Source organism: Sceloporus undulatus, chromosome 6, assembly GCF_019175285.1.
Source record: "Sceloporus undulatus isolate JIND9_A2432 ecotype Alabama chromosome 6, SceUnd_v1.1, whole genome shotgun sequence".
Classification (NCBI taxonomy): Eukaryota; Metazoa; Chordata; class Lepidosauria; order Squamata; family Phrynosomatidae; genus Sceloporus; species Sceloporus undulatus.
In genome coordinates, this window is record NC_056527.1 from 2,928,828 (window position 1) to 2,949,781 (window position 20,954).

Genomic DNA, 20,954 nt, shown 5'->3' on the forward strand with positions numbered 1-20,954 from the left:
GAAGTGTGACCCCATTCAGGACAGGTGGACAAATTTCACCACCCGGACTGGGAGAACCTATCACTAGCACTTCCGTTTTCTCTGGATTCAAGCTGAGTTTGTTTTCCCTCATCCAGCCCATTACTGACTCCAGACAGGCATCTAGAGGAGAGATGCCATCCCTGGTCACTGCAGCAGCCGGAGACACAGAGAAACATATTTGGGTGTCATCAGCGTATTGATAACACCGCGCCCCGTGTCTCCGGATGATCTCTCCCAGCGGTTTCATGTAAATGTTAAATAGCATGGGGGACAGATGTAATAAGTGTGGTAATAATAATAATAATAATAATAATAATAATAAGCATCTCCGACCTGCCACATCTTGTTCCTCCCTGATGATAATGATGGTAATAATAATAATAATAATAATAATAATAATAATATTAACAATAATAATATTGTGCTTTGTTATTCCTCCGTGATGGTAATAATCATATTAATAATACTAATGTTGTAAGTGTAATATTGGTATTAATAACAGTAATAATAATAAGCATCTCCTCCTGCTCCTTCTTCTTCCTCCTTGATTATAATGATGGTAATCATCATCATCATCATCATCATCATCATCATCATCATCATCATCATCTCTCCCCCCGCCACATCTTTTTCTTCCCTTGTTCCTGCAAGATGATGATGGTAATAATAGCAAGAAGATGAGGGCAGGTGAGGTGCTTATTATTGTTATTATTATTATTAAGCACCCCCATCTTCTTCTTTTGGTGATGATGATGAGAGTAGTAATAATAATACTACTATCAATAATAGTAGTAATAATAATAATAATGAAAGAGTAGTAATAATACTAACCACCTCCCCTGCCCCACCTTTTTCCTACCCCGATGATGATGATGATGATGATGGTTACAATAATAGTAATAATAAATGGCATAATAATGAGAGCCATGCTGGTGCAGTGACTTGGGCCTTGGGCTGTGACTCTAGGAGACCAGGGTTCAATTCCCTTCTGGTGCCTTAAGAAGTCACACTCTCTCAGCCTCAGAGACATGGCCATGGCACAAAAGAAAAGCCAACCCTCTCTGAGCCAGCCTTGCCAGGAGCACCTGGGGACGGGGCTGCAGGGTTGCTCCAAGTCCCTCGCACGAAGAGGAGGATGCTCTGTCCCTCTGAATGGTCCCCTGCGGGCGCGGCCTCCGACCGCCAGGGGTCGCTGCTGGGAGCCGGCGTGGCTCTTGCCCGGGCTGGCGCTGCGAGGGCGGCTTCCTGGGCCGGCTTCCCTGCCGCTCTGGCCCTGGGCCTCGCTGCCCTCGTCCCTGCTGTCAGCCATCCAGCGAGCCCTCCATCCTTCGCTCGCTGTCAGCCGCCGCCGGGCTCCCTTGCCTCCCTCTCCGGCCCCAGAAGCCCCGCCGAGGCCAGGAGCAGGAGGACCAAGGCAGGAAGGCAGGCAGGAAGGCAGGCAGGGGCCATGGCGGAGTGGAGCCCAGCCCAGGTGAGGACCAGGGTCCTCCGGGGGAGAAAGCCAGCTCCCAAAATGGAGGAAGAGGAGGAGGAGGAGGAGGAGGAAGAAGGGCTGGCCCTCTCCTGGGGCCTCTGCTCCTCCTTTTGGGGATCCCTCTGGAGGGAAGGGGGCTGGGGAGGCCGAGGCCTCGGGGAGAGGGAGGGAGGGAGGGAGGGAGGCCCAGGGACACGGCTCCAGCAGAAGCAGGAGAAGGAGAAGCAAGGCTCCATGGCCATAGCAGCATCCTCATCCTCATCCTGGTCATTCTTGTGGTGGAGGGGCAGGACCACAGTCCCTTGGCTGCACACACACACAACACACACACACACACACACACCCCTCGTCTGGGGAAGCCAGCTTTCCTCCCCCTCCCAAGCCTTACTATTAGTAGCAGTAGTAACAATAATGATATTGCTAGTACTAAGTACTGTACTGTTACTGCTGTTATTACCACGTTGGGGGGGGGGGGCTGTTCCTTGCCAGATGGGCAGCGCCTTTACTGCAAAAGGGGGGGAAATACCCTTCATTTCTGCAGGGCCAGTGTGTTGTTGTTGTCGTTGTTGTTGTTGCTGTTGTTGTTGTCGTGGTGGAGGGGGATGTCTTTGACAAGATGGACAGCTCCTTTTTCTGCAAAAGGAGGGAAACATCCCTCATTGGTTCAGATCTAGCTTTGCCTCTCCTCCCTCCCCTCCCCAAGCCTTGGATCTGGTTGTTATTAGTATTATTATTAGTATTGCTATGCTGTTGCTGTTGCTGTTATTGCTGTTGTTGATTGTGGAGGGGGCCTTCCTGCCAGATGGACAGTTCCTTTTCCTGCTCAGAGGGGAAACATCTCTCTCATTTGTTCAGGGCCAGGTTTTATTCACCTTCCTCCCCTCCTCAAGCATTGGAGGATAGTTATTGTTATTGTTATTATTTCTATTCCTGGCAAGATGGCCAGCCCCTTTTCTTCCCAAGGGGGACCATATCCCTCCCTTGCACTGGGCCAGCTTTTCCTCTCTTGCCTGCCTTTGCCAGGGCTTGCAGGTGAATACTAGCATTGGATGCCCTGATTTCTGCCAGCAAACTGAATGAGGCCAGAGCCACTCGGCTGCCATTTCTCTTCCCCCAAAGTCCCTCCAACTTCCCAGAGAGGATTTTCCTGAACAGCATTTCTAATCATGAATAATACTAACCAGGCAGTTTCTAGTTTCTCTTTCTTGCAAACATGTCTCCTTTTGCTCCTCTTTCCTCAGCCTCAAGGGCAAAGAGGGCTGGGGAACCAAGTATTTAATGCTGAGGTGATGTCTGGCTGCTTTATCTCTTGTCACCCCAACCTGGAAAGAGGGAAGGGCTGCTGGGACTGGAGACCCTGCAGAGCAGCCATTGGGATGACTGCAGCTTTGTGTGCTTTTAACTGTGTTTTGTTTTTTAATACATTGTCCCCTGCCTCCCAAACAGCCAGAGGGGTGTAGTGGTTTCAGCAACTCTGGAGACCAGGGTTCAAGTCCCATGTAAACCCCTGGCTGCAATTCACATTCTCTCAGCCTCATAGGATGGCAATGGCAAACCCCTTGGAAGAAACTTGCCAAGAAAACCCCATGGGGTCACCGTAAGTTGGAAATGACTTGAAAACACAACAACAACAACAACAACCTCACCCTGAAGAGAGCTGGGGAAAGAAATATTTTTTTATTCTTGTTGTTGTGCAAATCTTGGTTAGTTGAGGCTCATCCAGGAGGTAAAGCACATCTTCAAATTCCATCAAACCGCAGTAAGCATTGAAGTAAAGTATTTGTGTATCTTGCATTTCTTCCACGAAATCCGTGGCGGACTAAGCCAGGCTCCCAATCCGGCTCAGCCCCGGAGGCTGTGGCCCGGAGGCTGTGGCTCGGCTGCTGCTTCATGCGCTTCCCAACTGAGTCCTGGGAGGCTGAGTGTGTGATGAAACAAGGCATAAAAAGATGCTGCTCTTTGCTTCTAACTATAGGCCTGACATTTTTCACTCTTTGTGCTGGGAGGCTGCGCAGGTTGTTCAGTGCTGCCTCTTGCTTAGTGCCAGGGCCTTGAAAATAGCTTCACGTTGCTTAATAACATGGAAAAGTAGGGACCCCTCCTCATCCCCAACTGTGTATAAATATCCTCTGTGGAAATGCATCAGCATTATAGAATCAGTTCAGTTTGACACTGCTTTAACTGCCATGGCTCAATGCTATTGAAATATGGGATTTGTAGTTTTGTGAGATATGCAGCCTTCTCTCTCAGTGAGCTTTGGTGCCACAACAACTGCAAATCCCAGGATTACATAGAATGGAGCTATGGCAATTAAAGTGGTGTCAAACTGCATTAACTCTGCAGCAGCCTGTGTTTTTCCTTGCAAGTACAGTCAGCCCTCTGCAGCCACAGATTTCTTTTGTCCATGGAGACAAGCATCCACAGCTTGAAAACATTTTTAAAATATATAAATTCCAAAAACCTAACCTTGATTTTGCCATTTGATATAAGGGACACCATTTTCCTATGCCATTGTATTTAATGGGACTTGAGCATCCACGGATTTTGTTATCCACAGGGGAACCTGGAACTAAACCCCAGCAGATGCCAAAGGCCCACTGTTCTGCAGTCCCTTATTCCCTTGTAAAGCAAAGCTACATCTGTCAAGATACAAATGTTTCCAAATGTTTCCAAATGTCTAACCCCAAACTGCCCTTCTATTATCTGAACCTTCTGTTTCTTATCCTTAGAATTCTTAGAGAGAACATATTAATCAAATCTGCAAATACTCAAAACAGCAAAAGTTAAAGCCGTAAATATGGGCAGCCAACTGTATTTCATTTGGATTCGCCATGCCTTGATACTTCCTCAGAATTCTTTCCATGTTTTGTAGTGCTCTTATCTTGAATTGTACTAGCCAAAATAGAAATGAGTGAGTCTGTGCTTCAGTATCAGAGCAGGCGATTTATATTCAGGACCCAGCCATCTCTGCATAGAAAAGATCTTGGAACCAGACTGGAGAACTTCTGCCAGTCAGGTAGCACTGATGTAGATGGACAAGTAGTGTACATTGATAAAAGCTTAATGGGGTAATTGCTGTTCCCAATGAAAGCCACTGCACTGAACATAGGGAATTCATAAAAGGGTTGACATACCATCCAGCAGTTGATTCAGTGGGCCTCCTATCTTCATGTCCTCTGAGGGAGCTGGAGAGGTTTAGCCTGGGCAAGAAAAGATTAAGAGGAAATGATAGCCATGTTCAAACAATTGAAGGCATCACAAAATCCTAGAGTTGGAAGAGACCCCAAGGGCCATCCAGTCCAACCCATTCCGTCATGCAGGAACTCACAATCAAAGCACCCCCATTGACAGATGGCCATCCAGCTTCTGTCTAAAAACAGCTTCCAAAGAAGGAGACTCCGCCACCCTCCAAAGTTGAACGGCTCTTATTGTCAGAAAGTTCTTGCTAATGTTGAGCTGGAATCTCTTTTCCTGTATTTTGAATCCATTGCTCCAGGTCCTATTCTCTGGAGCAGCAGAAAACAAGCTTTCTCCATCCTCAGTATGACATCCTTTCAAATATTTAAACAGGGTTATTGTATCACCTCTTAACCTTCTCTTTTCCAGGCTAAAACATATCCAGCTTCCTAAGCCACTCCTCATAGGGCCTGGTAGTTTCCAGACCTTTCACCATTTTGGTGGCCCTCCTCTGGACACATTTCAGCCTGTCAATCTCTCTCTTGAATTGTGGTACCCACAGCTGGACGCAGTACTCCAGGTGAGACCTGACCAAAACCGAACAGAGCGGTGCTCTTACTTCCCTCGATCTACACATTATATTCTTATTGACGCATCTTGAGATCACATCGGCTTTTTTACCTGCTGTGTCACTTTGTTGGCTCATATTCAGCTTGTGGTCTACTAAGACTCCTAGATCCCTTTCATATGTACTGTTTTCAAGCCAAGTGTCACCTATTATAACTCAGCCTTTACTTTTTTTTTCTGCCTAAGTGTAGTACCTAATATTTCTCCCTGTTTAAATTTATTTTCATCAGGATTGCTAATATGCTTTGATCTGATTCCTTCTCATTCTCTGTGATCTTCATGATGTTCAAAACATTTTCCGTAGAGAGATGAGATCTCAATTTAGATTTCTTTCCACTGTATTTCTGATGTGCCCAAAAAGCACTACTTGTGCTCTCGCTTTGTGTCTGCCTGTTGTTTGAGGAGGAACATGACAAGTGAGAAGGTCTGTTACAGCATTGAAGATCTCAGATATGAGTTTATGAGGAATCCATTTAGTAAGGGGTGGTGGTGAGCTGTAATTCTTGGCTCACTTCCGATCGAAAGAGGAAAGAAACAAAGAGAATAAACAGCCATCTTTACTCAATGCGGGCCCTTTGCCTGCTTGGCTTTCTTTTCTAGTGAAATCTGCAGCACATCCACCAATTTCAGCTTCATGACTAAAAAGTCACTAGACAAAAAAGCTCCATCAGGAAGCAATGGAAAACCCAAGGACAGCAGTTTCTGTTTTTTAGTCCTTAAAATTCCAAAAGCTCGAACAAGCTTATGTTCTAAGAGATATCCCTCTGTGACAGTGTTCCTTATATGCCTTGGCTTTTTGGCACAGCCTCCTGTTCTGTTTACCACGTCTGGCAGGATGCCTGGCACCCACTAGTTTCTGGGATTTAATTTTTTTGCAAAGGATGTCAGGCGAACTAGGCTCCAAAACACACTGCATAAATTATAGAATCATAGAGTTAGAAGAGAACATAAGGGCCATCCACCCCAACCCCATTTTGCCATGCAGGAACTCCCAATCAAAGCACTCCCAACAGATGGAAATCCAGCCTCTGTTTAAAAACCTCCAAAGAGGGAGACTCCACCACGCTCCGAGGGAATGTGTTCTACGGTCGAACAGCTCTTACTCTCAGGAAGTTCATCCTAATGTTGAGATGGAATCTCTTTTCCTGTAGCTTGCATCTCTTGCTCCGGGTCCTAGTCTCTGGAGCAGCAGAAAACAAGCTTGCTCCATCCTCAATATGACATCCCTTCAGACATTTAAACAAGGTTATCTTATCATCTCTTAACCGTCTCTTCTCCAGGCAAAACATATTCAGTTCCCTAAATCTCTGCTCATAGGGCTTCATGGTTTCCAAACCCTTCATCATTTTGGTTGCCCTCCTCTGGACATGCTCCAGCTTCTCAACATCCTTTTTGAATTGTTTTTCCCAGAACTGGATGCAGCATTATTCCAAGTGAGTCCTGACCAAAGCAGAATAGAGTGGCACCATTCCTTCCCTTGATCTAGAAATTATACTTCTATTGATGCAGCCTAGAATCACATTGGATTTTTTAGCTGCCACATCGCACTGTTGACTCATGTTCAACTTGTGGTCTACTTGGACTCCTAGATCCCTTTCACATGTTGTCTTGTTAAGCCAGGTGTCCCACATCCTATATCAGTGCATTTCATTTTTCTGCCTAAGTGCAGTACCCCACATTTCTCCATGTTGAAATTCATTTTGTTAGCTTTGGTCGAGCTTTCTAATATTTTCAAGTCTTCTTGAAGTTTGATCCTGTCCTCTGGGGTATTAACTACTCCTCCTAATTTGGTGTCAGATAATCCAGTTTGAGGCCGCTTTAACTGCCCCTGGCTCAGTGCAAGGGAATTCTGGGAATTGTAGTTTTGTGAAACATTAATCTTCTCTATCAGAGACTTCTGATGCAACAATAAACTCCAATTCCCAGGATTCCCTAACACTGAGCCAGGGCAGTTAAAATGGTCTCAAACTGGGTTACTTCTGCAGTGGTTTTGGACCTAAGTGAGCCCTTTGTGTGATCCACAAAGGCCCTTCTTACATTCTTCAGCCAGAGAAGGTATTTCCACATAGTGTAACATGGATTCATTATTTGTTTTTATTTTTTAAAAATTAATCCTGTCTTTTGACTTTAAATTTCCAAAGCAGCTTAGGAAAAAACACACAGCCCCCCCCCCCAAAAAAAAATTTTGACGACAACAACAACAGATAAACTGCCACACAACACCCAAAATTAGAACACCATATAAAAACCATCTAAACTAACGAGAAATGTTACAGCTAACAACAGATTTATCAGGAGCAGCATTCGGGTACTAAACTGTCAGAATGTCCTGAAGACTCTTTAGTGAATAAATACTATAGTTTCTGTGGCAGCCCAGGGAAGGTTGGTCCTGCATTGCCCACTGTATCCCAGATTGTGGGGGCTCACAGGACAAGGTGGGGGGCTTCTCTGGGTCTAGGCAGCCCTTGCAGTATCCTGGATCCAGACATAGAGAAGTGCTAACAGTCAAGTTGTGGAAGTCAAAAGTGGATAGAAAGGCAAAGTAAAAAGGGAGAAAAACCTGGTGTACTTCAGCGGCATGTGCTTAGACATAGGTATGGCAGGGTGTGGGGACCACCACAGCTTTCAAAGAAGTGAGTTTTTCAGGAAGGATTTGAAAGAGGGCAGGGACCATCCTGGCTGGGAGATTCCAGGAGGTGTAGTCCAACAAAGGAACTTCTCCAAGCTGCAGCTGGTAGAGTTGGCTGAGGAGAGAGGCTTTATTCCCATTCCCACTAATTTGACTGCATTCCCCTTTCTGTTCTTGCCAACAGGCTCTTCAGTGGGACATGGAGGCCCAGCCCATGGCGGCAGCTGCCCAGCCCCTTAGCATCTCTGAGGCACCCCCCATGGGGGACATGCTTCCTGAAACGGCAGAGCTCTCTCTGACGGTGGTTGCCGAAATCCAGGCTGTGGAGAGCAAGGTGGATTCTTATGCTGCCCAGCTCATGAGCCTGGAAGGGAGAATGGGAATGGCCGAGACAAAGCTGGACGGCTGCGAGAAGACGGCCGTGGAGTTCGGTAACCAGCTGGAGAGCAAGTGGGCTGCCCTGGGCACCCTGATCCAGGAGTATGGACAGCTCCAGAGGCGGCTGGAGAACATGGAGAACCTGCTCAAGAACCGGAACTTCTGGATCCTCCGATTCCCTCCTGGCTCCAAGGGGGAGACCCCCAAGGTGAGTGTGCACTGCAGTAGAGATGGTCTGAACCACTCTTGAGCAGTTGTCAGGCTCATCCATAACCACAGAGGGTCTATACACCCTGCCAGCTGGACGTATTTTGCTGCTTGGTGAAGGAAAGATAAAGGGGTGACAAGATCACACTTTTTCACTACTTCAGGGGGTGCCATAAAGAGGAGAGGGCAGGCGTGTTCTCCGCTGCCCCTGAGGGTAGGACCAGGTCTATTTTTAAGTTGAAGGACGGTAGATATAGGTTGAACGTTAGAAGGAATATCTTCTCTGTGAGAGTGGTTTGGCAGTGGAACTAGTGACACCAGAGAGGTGGTGGGCTCTCCTTCTCTGGATGTCTTCAAAATGAGGCTGGGCAACAAGATTGTCTGGGAATTTGAGGAGAGAAGTCCCTAGCCTGGATTTAAGATGTCAGTACAGTACCTGAAAGAAGCCCTCCAGTTCTTTCTTCTCTCCAGAGAGGAGAGAAGATTCATTTTGGAGCAGAGAAGCAATCCAGTTACCTGGTGCATAGCCATATGTAGACAAGTTGAAAATGCCCAAAATTGTAACCCACTTAGGGAAAGGAAGGGGGTGTTCTGCTGGTCCCCACCAGCTGATAACCTGGTTGCCTTACTGTGGAGTTGCAAGTTCAGTTATGCAACCATTAAACCTGACACAACAGCCCCATTTTGATCTTTGCTTCCTCAGTCAAAGCAGAAGTGATGGATGCCTGAACAATTAAGAGAATTACTGCCTCATTTCTGCTCTGAGTGGAGATAAAGGATGGTATTTAAAGGCTCTTCATGGGGAGAAGAATTTCCCAAAGCGAATAACCTCAGGGATATTTTAGTTTGACATTTCATGTGTGCCTTTAATACTTGTGTTTTAAAACGGTTGCTCCTCAGCAGCACAAGAATTTCGTTTTAGAGAAGGAAAAGACACCATTAAATCAACTCCCAGCAGGCCAACAAAGAATGTATTTTATTTTATATATTAAAATGTTTCTATCTTGCCCTAAATCCAAGGATCTTAAGGAAGAGTACAATAAAATCAGTTTTAACAGTGTAAAATGATTAGAGCAATTTAAATAGGCAAAAGATGCGTTAAACAATATGACAAGTTAAAACTAGTTTAAAACCTGTTGAGATAGTTTAAGGCCATTCAAAATCCAACACATGTACAAAACTGAATTAAACTGAGCCCCATTGTTATTGATGTTGTTGTTGTGTGGCTTCAGATTGTTTCTGATTTATGCCAACCCTGGCAAATCTTAGGGGTTTTCTTGGCAAATTTCTTCAGAGGCCATTGCCATCCTCTGAGGCTGGGGAAGTGAGACTGGCCCAAGGTTACCCCATGGGTTTCTCTGGCCAAAAAACCCAACCCATGTGTTTTCATTTGGTGATGGAATGACAACAGCGTTGGGCCAGTCTGGCCTTTAAGGGAAGGCATTCCATACAAGCCGTGCGAGAACAGAGAAGGCTCTCTCTTACATTCTCTACAGCGTATTACCTTCAAAGGAGGAGTCCTCCAACAGACCTTAGACCACAGGCAACTCTTTCTAGGGAGAGAGAGCCCTTAATGTTTCAAAGTCTCCAGCTGCTTAAGACTTCAGATGTGATCACCAGTACCTTGACTTTGGACTGGAGGCATTTCAGCAGGCAGAAGAAGCAGTGGGTTTCATTACCTCCTAGACCAACAGGAATCAATTGTCTTGAGGTCCTTTCACTCTACACAATTATACCACTTTGATTGCACTTTAACTGCCAGGGCCATGACCTCTCACACTGTTGGGTGCAATTTCAGGTCCCTTTGCTGTTTGATGACACCTCCTGTAGTTTCTCTGAGGAAGAGTGGCGGAGTTTGGATGAAGGGCAGAAGGACCTATACCGGCATATCATGAAGTGCAACTACAAGGCTGTCGTCTCCATGGGTAAGAGCTGAGCTTTGAATAACACATGTTCAAATGGTGTGTGAGTCAGGCATAAGATTATCTCCCAGATGCTGGAGCTCTTGAACCTCCCAGCCATACAGCAGACATACAAGGCTGCCATCTGTTGACTGAGGTCCTCCCTCTGGCTCGTCAGCGTTTTGTCTGCTTCACTCAGCAGCCACTATCCAGATTCTCAGGTTGGAGTCTCTGCCAAGCCATCTTCAGCAGACCACGGATTCAGAAGTGGGCTATGTGAAGGTGAAGCAGGTGGACTAGCACTGAGCTCTTATGGGTCTTCTGTGCAAAGGGACTCAGAATAAAAGAGTCTCTTGACACCCCTGTAATCATGCGCTTTCCCCATCTTTAGATGCCGCCATTTCCAAACCTGATTTGCTCTCTCGAATTGAACAAGGAGATGTTGGTGATCAGAGAGACTGTGAGGAAAGAGAACCCCTGAAAGAGTCCACTCTGGGTGAGTAATCAAGCTGGCAACTCTAAAGTGGTAGGTGTATGGGGCACTGAGAGACAAAAAAAGTGATTGAATGAATGATTTGTCAGGACTAAAAACTGGGTGTTTTCCCCTTATTGTTGTTAACTGCCATCAAGTCAGCTTGGAGTTACGATGACTCTTTGAATGAGAGTTCTCCCAGTTGCCCTGCTCAGATCTTGCAGATTCAAAGCCATGGCTTCCCTGATTGAGTTCATCCACCTGGGATGCAGTCTTCTTCTTTTCCTTTTGGCTTCTGTATTACTAAGTATTATTGTCATTTATGGTGATTCATGTTTTCTCACAGTATGGCCAAAGTATGACAATCTCAGTTCAGTCGTTTTGGCTTCTAGGGAGAGTTCAGGCTTACTTTGCTCTGGGACCCATTCATTAGTCTTTTTAGCTGTCCACGATGTCCACAGTATATCTTCTGGTATCTTCTCCAATGCCACATCTCCAATTATTATTAATATTAATATCCCACCCTTTTCTCAAAACAATATTATTATTATTATTATTATTATTATTATTATTATTATTACAGTATATCTTTCTAAGCACTTTCTTCAGTGTCCAGCTTTCAGGTCCATAGATAGAGATGTGAAATATGATGGCATGTACAATCCTAACTAGCATTCAATGATATAGCTTTCCCTCCAAATAAAGTCAGCTTTTCAGGATGTTGAATTCTTCACCCAAGGTGTGTGCTTTTCTTGCTGAATACACACAGGCTTTGTTGCGATGAGGGAGACAAGGAGAGCTGTGGTTCTCTTTGATGGAGAGTTGGATGCTGCATCTTGGCTTTGAATCACCTTGGCCTTTTGAAAACCTGCCTGTCATGGTGGTGATGATGTGCAGTTGTTCTGCTTTTCTTCTTCTCCTCCTTGAAACAGGCTCCCCAATTTCTGCCCTCAATGATAGTTCCTGGATGGAACAGGAGGAGATGTCTCTTGTCAAAGGCATGGGGGATTTGGAAGAAAGAGAAATGCCTGGTGACTCTGCCATGGGTAGGTTGGGCAGGGGTCAATGACTTGTGCTGCTTCAGCTGGGGAGGAATGGAGAGTGATTCTGCTGCACAAGGGCAGGGCAAGCCCCATGGAGAAAATGACATTGATGGAGGATAAGACAGAGATGCTACTTTTAAAAATGATAATTCTTGAGTCATTTGAAGATTAACATTCAAAGTGCAGGTTGAGTATCCATTATCCAGAATTCCAAAATCCAAAATACTCCAAAATCAAAATGTTTTGATCTACATTCTTGTACTCTATTTGCAAGCCTGGTGAGAGACGCGGCCAACGAGAGATGTGAAGATGTGTGAAATGGCAGCAGGTGTGGATTTATGCCAGGCACTATGCTTGGATTCTTGCTGTTTCACAGATCCTCAGTCTCTCTCCTGCCTCATTGTGTCTCATTATGTATATGCAAATACAGATATTCCAAATAAATAAATATCCAAAATATGAAACATTTCTGGTTCCAAGCATTTTGGGTAAGGAATACTCAACCTGTATGAGATACTTAGCACAGTCAGCTTCAGCTGTTCTAATATTCAGTTCCATTTGATGGAAAGGCAGCAGGCCTTGCAGAGTTCAAAGACCTAAATCCAATTGCTAGGCTTGGGGCTGGCAACTGGATTTTGGCCAGAATCTCTGAACAATGTATGTATGGAGGAAGTGTCACACCAGTGTTCCTCCTGGTCTTTTCTCAACTCAGATCCAAGCTATCAGCTGTAGAAAGGTTGAGAAGGTGTAGAACCAGAGATCTGATGGCCTCCCTAGCTAACTCTACATGCAGCACTGGGCACCCATGAAAGCTGTGTCAGATGTACAAACTGGGGTGGCATACGGCCAGTGATAGGTGGAGGCACAGCACTATCTTATGTCTACATATGTCTTTGGGGGTGTTGTTGTTGTTGTTGTTGCAGAGATTGGTATTCTTTTCACCCTCTGCAATGACCAAAGCCTCCTCTTGATTCATGGTTTTACTGTAGTAGCCCACCTGAAAATCCATTCCATAGCTGGTGGAGAGCCTGCGCCATTTGAGGAGTAACTGGCTGTGTACCTGTAGCTAGGTGCCAAATAATTACATCATCTACTGAGAGCTCTGGAAGATCCTTGCAGTTCTCAGCAGATGATATATTAATTCTGCATCTGGCTATGAGGGCATAGCCAGACCCTTCTCCAATCTCACCCACCACTCTCCACCGGTCACAGAATGGCTGTGGATGAGTTGAGGTTGTTGTTGAAAGGAGAACTATTACACAACACTGTTCTCTTCAGGGCCTTGGCTAGGATGTGCACTTCCCCCCTCCCCACTTCGTTGGTCAAAAATAATTTTTTTAAGAAAGCTGGATTACTAGCCATTTCTGTTTCAAGGCAATGATATGATCCACATCATGTCTCAGGGTGGAAATGCTGGCTCAGTCCTGTTGAACTTGCTGCACAACACTGACCTCCTTCCCCCCCCCCCTGTTCCCCTTGCCCTCTCTGGCTTACTCTGTTACTAGGTGCTCCACAGCTTCTGGAGGATGATCCCGAAAGCTTAGAACTTCCTGGCATGTTCCCCAGAAAATGGACAGAGGTTTTTCAGGGCCCGGGTGAAGAACTGCTCTGCGAGAGCCAGCCCATCTCGGTCACTCCACTGAGAAAGCCTCCAGGAAACAGCCTGCGACGGTCCACTCGCTGCATGGGGGACTCAAAGAAGGAAGCGGCTTCCACATTAGCGGTGGAAGCTCACACTGGCCCATACATCTGCTGCGAATGCGGGGAAGGATTCTTGGACAAGCAGCTCTTCACCAGCCACCAAAAGAGTCATGGTGGAGGAGGCAGTTACCCAGCCCTAGACCCTGGAGGGGGCTCAAAGGCCAGGCCTGCTCCTTTGGTCCTCCAGAGAGCTCCGACTACAGCCCGGGCCAGAGCTCCCAAACGTCCCGAGCCCCAGAGGAGTCCTGCTGTCCGGACTGGGACTGGGAAACGCCCAGGGAATCACATGGTGGAGCGTCCATACACTTGTACTCAGTGCAAAGAGAGCTTCAAATTGGAGGTGAGTTTGCTCCTTCATCAGAAACTCCATACAGGAAAAGGCGATGGGCCCCTGACCTGCACCTACTGTGGCAAAGACTTCCGCGACCTCTCCAAAGCTGTCCGGCACCAGCGGATCCACACGGGTGAGCGGCCCTACCAGTGCACTGAGTGCGGGAAGAGCTTCATCCGGCGAGATCACCTCCTCAAACACTGGCGTGTCCACACTGGCGAGACCCCTTACCAGTGTGCCACCTGTGGGAAGAACTTCCGCTACAAGGAGTCTCTGAACTGCCACCAGAAAATCCACACCCGCAACCCCATGACGACGACGCACCACTTTGCCCTGGGGACCCCCACCAGCCTCCTGGGCTTGAAGCAAGAGCAGCCGTAGCAGTCCCTCGCACTCATGCGAGAATTGCCCATCTCTGGCAAAATGCTGAAAAAGTGGACCCAATTTGCTTCTCTGCTCATACCAGGGCATGCTGGGAGATGAAAGAAGAGGCCTTTGTATTGGCAACTCTTAGAACCTGATTCGCCCCGCACTGCACAAGGGGATTAAGATCAGGCCTAGACATAAGCTACATCCTGGGTGGGACCCAGTTTGCACTTGAGTGGGCCTTTGTGGTGTTCCAGGGGCCTACCACTCCTGAGTTTGTTCCATCCGGGAAGAGGACTGAGTTGTGGGCTTTCTGGGGAGAGCAGCATCAAGCGATAATTCACAGCTTCTCTCTTGGGCACGCACTAGACTGGAGTTTCTCAGATTTCATATTTCTGGCTCATTCAGTTGCTTCCTGAGCCTTCTTGAGGTGGATGTTCACACAGAGAGATGCAGACACATACGCAAATATACACACATGCATGCATGCAGAGCAAGGGTCAGGAATTTGGAAAATGGACATGCAAGATGGCACCATCTAAATTAGTTCCCCCTTCTCTCCCTCTCCCTTAATCCTACTTGGGAAGAGCAGAGCTCCCGGCCCTGTTAAGCACCTCTTCTACAGAGCTGAAATCGAATCCATCCTTTTCCAGTTAACTGTTGTTAGTAAAGGTGTGTGTGCGTGTGTGTGGTCCCCCCCCTTTCAATTTGGTTTCTTGAGTTTTAAAATGCATTTGGTTACATGCCCAGGTAAACGTGTACAAGTTGAGAGCAGCTTCAACCAGACTCCATAGTAGGTTGTTTCTGGTTGTCCTAAGCCAATGCCAAGAGCTTGTTGTAGTGTTGTGTCACTGTATGATGTTCCAGCAGGATTTGCCGCCTGTATCATCCCACCCCAGTTCTCATACACTCCAAGGCATCCCAGAACTGTCCTCCTCGCCGCTGCTGCTGTTGTCTTGTTATTGTTGTTGTTGCTATTTTTTTTATTTGCAAAAGGCACCTTTGTAAATATTGGTTGAATTATCTATGAATTTCAGTGTTGTTGAGCTAAGTGTCAGCTGAGGTGACCGTAATGAACTTGCTTTTTTCCCTCCGTGTTGATGTCAGGTGTTTGGTCTGTGCCTGCTGCCTTCAGTTTTGATTTTCATATTCTTTTGGTAACATCTAGTTTTGCAAAACCTGTCAATACAAGTGTGTCTCTTCTGAAGTCCTTGTCGTCTCTGGGGAGGATGTGAGATGCAGCCATGTGTGGCATGGTCAGGTCTCTCCTTGGCCTGAGACTCTTGTTGGCAAGTCTGCTTCCTAGCACTGTGAATGCATTGGCAGGAATGCCAGGGAGAGGGGTGGGATGCCCAAACCGTGGCATAAGGAAGAGGTGTCTAACATTCTTGAGTGGCAGGAGGGGACCATGCCCAGATCTTGTGGAGCACCAACGTTATGAAAGGTAGCATTATGTACCATCATCTAGTAGGCTCACATATTCCCTATGTTTCTGATTGAACCCCAGACATATTTTATCAAGGGAAACAAAGAACATTCTATTATTTGCTGCCTGCAAGTGTTACATACATTTTAACAGGGTGTTAACATTTTTAAAAAATGGGGCATGAGAAGAGCAGTCCCCCCAAATCCATTGAGGAAGGTACTGGCAGTCCCCAGATCTCAAGCAGTTGTATCTTTTACAGCAGCACAAAACCATGTTGTGTTCCATCATGTCTGATGTTCTATCACAGGCACCGACCTACCACAGCTTTTGTGATGGGGACGCCAACTTGGTTGGGGTTGATCTTGTATCCTTGGTACACAGGCATAGTGAGAGCTGCTTTTCTGACAGTCTGTGGCCCTAAATCAGGCGACCATTTGACTCTGTACTGTGAGTCCCCTGTCTCTGCCACTGTTTTGGTCCTCTTTTCCCACCATGATCCATAGACCACACTGATGGATGCCTTAGTCCTGTGGTCAAAGGAAACAGATGGTCCCTGTTTTCTCAAGATAATGATGGGGACAGCGTGGCTCAAAGGTTGCATGTGGCACCTCAGTGCCCTCCAATATTTTTCTGGGGGAAAATTGGCTTGAAAGGCCATTGCTACCACCACCACCACCACTACTACTACAATGGGCCCTTGGTATCTGCTGAAGTTTGGTTCCAGGACCCTCCGTGGATACCAACATCCATGGCTGCTCAAGTCCCATTAAATATAATATGTGTTGTGAAATGGTGTCCTGTATGTAAAATAACAAAAGCGGGGTTTGGTTTTTGGAATGTACAGTGAGTCTTTGTTATCTGCCGGGGTTTGGTTCTAGGATCCCCCGTGAATGACAAAATTCGTTGATGCTCAAGTCCCATTAAATATAATGGCATAGCAAAATGGTGTCACTTATATAAAAAGGAAAATCAAGGTTTGCTATTTGGAAGTGACACTTTTTAAAAATATTTTCAAGCTGTGGATGCTTGAATTTGTAGATAAAAAAAATCTGTGGATAAAGAGGACCGACAGTATATAATTTTAAAATATTTTCAAGCCATGGGTAAAGCATCTGTGAGTAATGGGGGAGGGCAATTGTTGTTGTTGTTGTTATTATTATTTCTTACCTGCATCTCTCCAATGATTGAGGCAAGGTACAACATAAATTCTAAGGCAATGTATAACTAAACACATAAACCATTGAAACACATAGGTTGAAACACATAGAGAATTACGGTAAGAAAACCATCTCACAGTAAAAATTAGGACTGAAGTGTGGCTTTGGCATGGCTTCCGGACTCTGAGGACACATGCATCATTTAAACAGCATACCTCCAAAGTGACCCGAAGCAGCGTTATTTTGGCCTGTCTGTACAGGGCCATAGAACCATAGAGTTGGAAGAGACCACAGGTCAAGATTGGCTAGCCTTTGGGTGGGAGGTTACCAGGAAGGGAATAGCAAGGTGGTTTCGGAAAAGAATCCAGACTGATACACCTGAGGAGTCTTGTCTGCCAGTCAGAGCTGGCAGATGAGCCAGTCAGCTGACTCAGTAAAAGGCCTCTTCCTAAAACTGCCTTTTCTAAAACCAAGAACTCAAAGCCTGTCTTATTTAAAACTAAGAACCTAAAGTATTCCCTGATACTGTTTGCCAGGTGGATTTTCAACTGAGGGAGAGCAGAGAGCTCTGATTTTACAGAGGAGCAAGATGAAGGTCTCTCCCAGTCCTCTATTGCTCTGTGGTTTTTGCTAAGGCTTCCTGAGGTCAGATCTATGCAAGGCCCCCAGGTCCTTCTAGGGCAGCAGTTCTCAAGCTGTGGGCCACAACCCTTTCACAGGGTCGCCTAAGACCCTGGGTTGGCACCATAATCTATAATAAAGCAGCGGTTCTCAACCTGTGGGTCGCAATCCCTTTGTGGTTCTCAACCTATGGGCCACGGCATTAGGAAGGTTGAGAACCACTGTTCTAGGGGCTTGTTTTGATGTTTGCAGACTAAGGCAAAGCCACTATCTCTCTTTGTTAAATATAATTTTACCCAGGGAACAGGTGCGGTGTCTTCTTGAGAAGACTCCTGTTCAACGGCCGCTCTTTTTTCTCCAACTACAAACGATTTGTACTTCTAGAGGGAGAGTGGGCAAGTATTTTTCATGTTGGCTGGGGGATTTTGGGAGCTGTAATCCAAAACAGTAACTTTCCCCAAGCTCTGCTGTCTTGACTACTTGCTGTCCAGTTGACTTTGACTTGTGGAGACCCCTGGAATGAAAGACCTCTGTGAGTGCCATCAACAGCTCAGGCCTTGCAAATGGATTGCCATGGCAATCCACTTGCGCTGTGGTCTTCCTCTTCCTCTCATGATATGACCAAAGTCTGACAGGCTCTGTTTAGCCGCCTTGACTTCCAGGGGAAGCTCAGACCTGATTTCCTCTTGGACCCATTTGTTTGCCTTTTTAGCAGTCCGTGGTATATGCAGAACGCTCCTCCGACACCAAAGCTCAAATACTGGTAAGTTCATCTCTTTTTGCCAGGTTTCTTCATTCTCCAGCTTTCACAATCATACATCGAAAGTCTTGATAGAACTGGGGTGGGCAAATTGTAGTTTACAGGCCACATGTGGCTCTTGTGGCCCCTGAAACCCTCCAGAAGACCACCCCAATATATAAATATTTAATTCAATCTGCTTTTCAAGTGAGGGGGTGTTTTGTTTTCTGCCTAAAAACCACCCCAAAGCTGCCAAAGCCTACCTGAAAATGTGTCAGTTTGCCCCAAAGCCTCCCCAAACAAACAACAAAACATTGTCCAAAATGGCAGCCAGAAGTGATGTTACATTATTTTGGGCACACCAAAATGTACCATAAGGCCTGGGGGGCAGATGTGGGAGGGAATGGCCTCTGGCCTTTGCACAGTTGCCCACCTGGTGCTAGAAACTATAGTTTCTCTGGAAAATGATGGCTTTTTTTACTGGTCCACCAGGTTCAAAGAACGCTAGGTGAGCAAAGTACGATCCATGGGTCACCTGCAGCCCCCCTAAGCTCTCCTTGTGGTACATGGAAGGACCTCTGTCCCCTTCCCAAATGGGTGTGCATGGGGGGATTCATCACATTTTTTGCCCCCAGGTCACCCATTATTATGGTTGTGTGCCTTCAAGTTGTTTCTGACTTATGGCTTTCCCCCTGTTATGGGGTTTTCTTGGCAAGATTTGTGCAGAGGAGTTTTGCCTTTGCCCTGAGGCTGAGAGTCTGTGACTTGCCCAAGGCCAGCCGGGGTTTCATGGCTGAGCCGGGAATCGAGCCCAGGTCTCTAGAGACGTAGTCCAAGGCTCAAACCACTAGGCCATGCTGGCTCAAATTATTCATTGATTTGATTTTGATGCTGCCTTTCTCCCCAAAGGGACCCAAAGCGGCTCACAAATAACATTCTAAAAACATATGACAGTAAAGTAATTAAAATTATAATCTAAAACAGCGGTTCTCAACCTGTGGGTCGCAACCCTTTTGGGGGTCGGGCGACTTTTTCACAGGGGTCTCCTAAGACCATCACAAAACCCATATTTCCGATGGTCTTAGGAACCGAGACGAAAATAATTGTATGGATGGTGGTCACCACAATATGAAGAACTGTATTAAAGGGTTGCGGCATTAGGAAGATTGAGAACCACTGATCTAAAAGCAATGTAAATTACAAACATTAAAACCAAACGAAAACAGTAAAACTCAAATCATCCATAGCTCCCCCAAATGAGAATGCAGTATGAGACGTCACCATATCAAAAATGGGTTTATCGGTGGCATCATGGGTTGGTGTCACCCGGTGTGGGGATGTGGTCAGCAGCAGGCTCCTTCCCAGGAGGGCCGCATCAGGTGTCCAGCCCCGCTCTGGGGTATAAGCCGTTGAGGTTCGAACCCATTGCACTTCCCTATTGATGCCCTTTGGGCTTGTTATCCCAAAGCAAACTGACCAAGCCTAAAAGGAGAAGGGGACAAATACCACACATTGCCCCCAAATGGTCCACACTTGCCCCTTGGGAGGGTTATGGGGCCACTATGGACCACTTAGGGCAAATTAAACCCACCCACCCACCACCATTTTGAGATGGCAGGGAAGAAGATGGAGGTTTGTATGGTTCCACCAGGATCTGGTGCCCTTTGCTGTTCATTTGGTTTCCAAGAACCCGTGTTGGGTAGAGACTACAAAATCCCTCAGCCTACTGCTTAACGGCTGGGGGATGGTGGGGTTTGTAGTGCATCACATATGGAAACAATGTCACGCAAAGGAAGGCCATTAATGAAACCTTGTTAACATTCATTTTATTTGGCTTCTGTCTCAGCCTGGTGGAGGGCTGGGGATGGTGGGATATGTAGTACAACACGTCTGAAAACCATACCAGGCGAAGGAAGGCAGTGGAAAGGTCCTAGTGAAAGCCTTGCTATTATGAACATTGTTCTGTTTCTATTGTGGAAAAACGAGAAACCTCCCTCAATTTATAGTGCCATTGCAACTTCCAATGGAATCTTGGGATTTGTAGTTTGGTAATGCATAACAGCTCCCTGACTGAGACTCTAAAGTGGAAAAGTACATAGTAACAGGGCTATAAATCATCTTTAGCTGCCATGGCTCCATCCTATGGAATCCTGGGATGCGTAGGGAAGAGCCCAAGGGATGGAATAATGGAACATGCACATGTATAGTGCCATAGGCTCCCAGGATGTGTAGTGTGGGGATGCAGTGAGAGCTCCCTGGCTGAGAATCCGAAATGTTTCCCTTAAACTGCAAATCCCATGAGTTCAAGGGATGGAATAATGGCAATTATAGTGGGGAAACGGACATAGTGCCATAGGCTCCTGGGATTTATAGTTTGGAGGTGCAATGAGACCTCCCTCCCTGGCTGGGAATCCCAAACTCTCCCCAGATCCTAAACTGCAAATCCCATGAGCCCAAGGGATGGAATAATGTCAATTACAGTGGGTAAATGCCCATTGATAGTGCCACGGACTCCTGGAAAATATAGTTTGAAGATGCAGTGAGACCCCTCTGTCTGAGAATCCCAAACTGCAAATCCCAAGAGCCCAAGGGATGGACTCATGCCACTTACAGTGGGGAAATGCCCATCTATGGTGCTATGGCCTCCTGGGATGCATAGGTTTGGGATACAATGATGAGACCTC

General features: G+C 46.4%; 1 protein-coding gene across 1 annotated transcript in view; it reads left to right on the forward strand.

Annotated features, from left to right (window-relative positions):
* The first annotated feature begins 1,285 nt into the window (after positions 1-1,285).
* The window catches only part of LOC121932845, a 29,480-nt gene continuing 9,811 nt past the window's right edge, over positions 1,286-20,954 (forward strand). The window contains exons 1-8 of the mRNA XM_042471856.1: positions 1,286-1,492; positions 8,113-8,514; positions 10,312-10,438; positions 10,806-10,910; positions 11,819-11,932; positions 13,435-14,341; positions 17,310-17,343; positions 18,244-18,294. Coding sequence (XP_042327790.1) covers positions 1,469-1,492; positions 8,113-8,514; positions 10,312-10,438; positions 10,806-10,910; positions 11,819-11,932; positions 13,435-14,341; positions 17,310-17,343; positions 18,244-18,294 — 1,764 coding nt within the window. The 5' untranslated portion in view covers positions 1,286-1,468. The remainder of the gene's footprint in view (positions 1,493-8,112; positions 8,515-10,311; positions 10,439-10,805; positions 10,911-11,818; positions 11,933-13,434; positions 14,342-17,309; positions 17,344-18,243; positions 18,295-20,954) is intronic.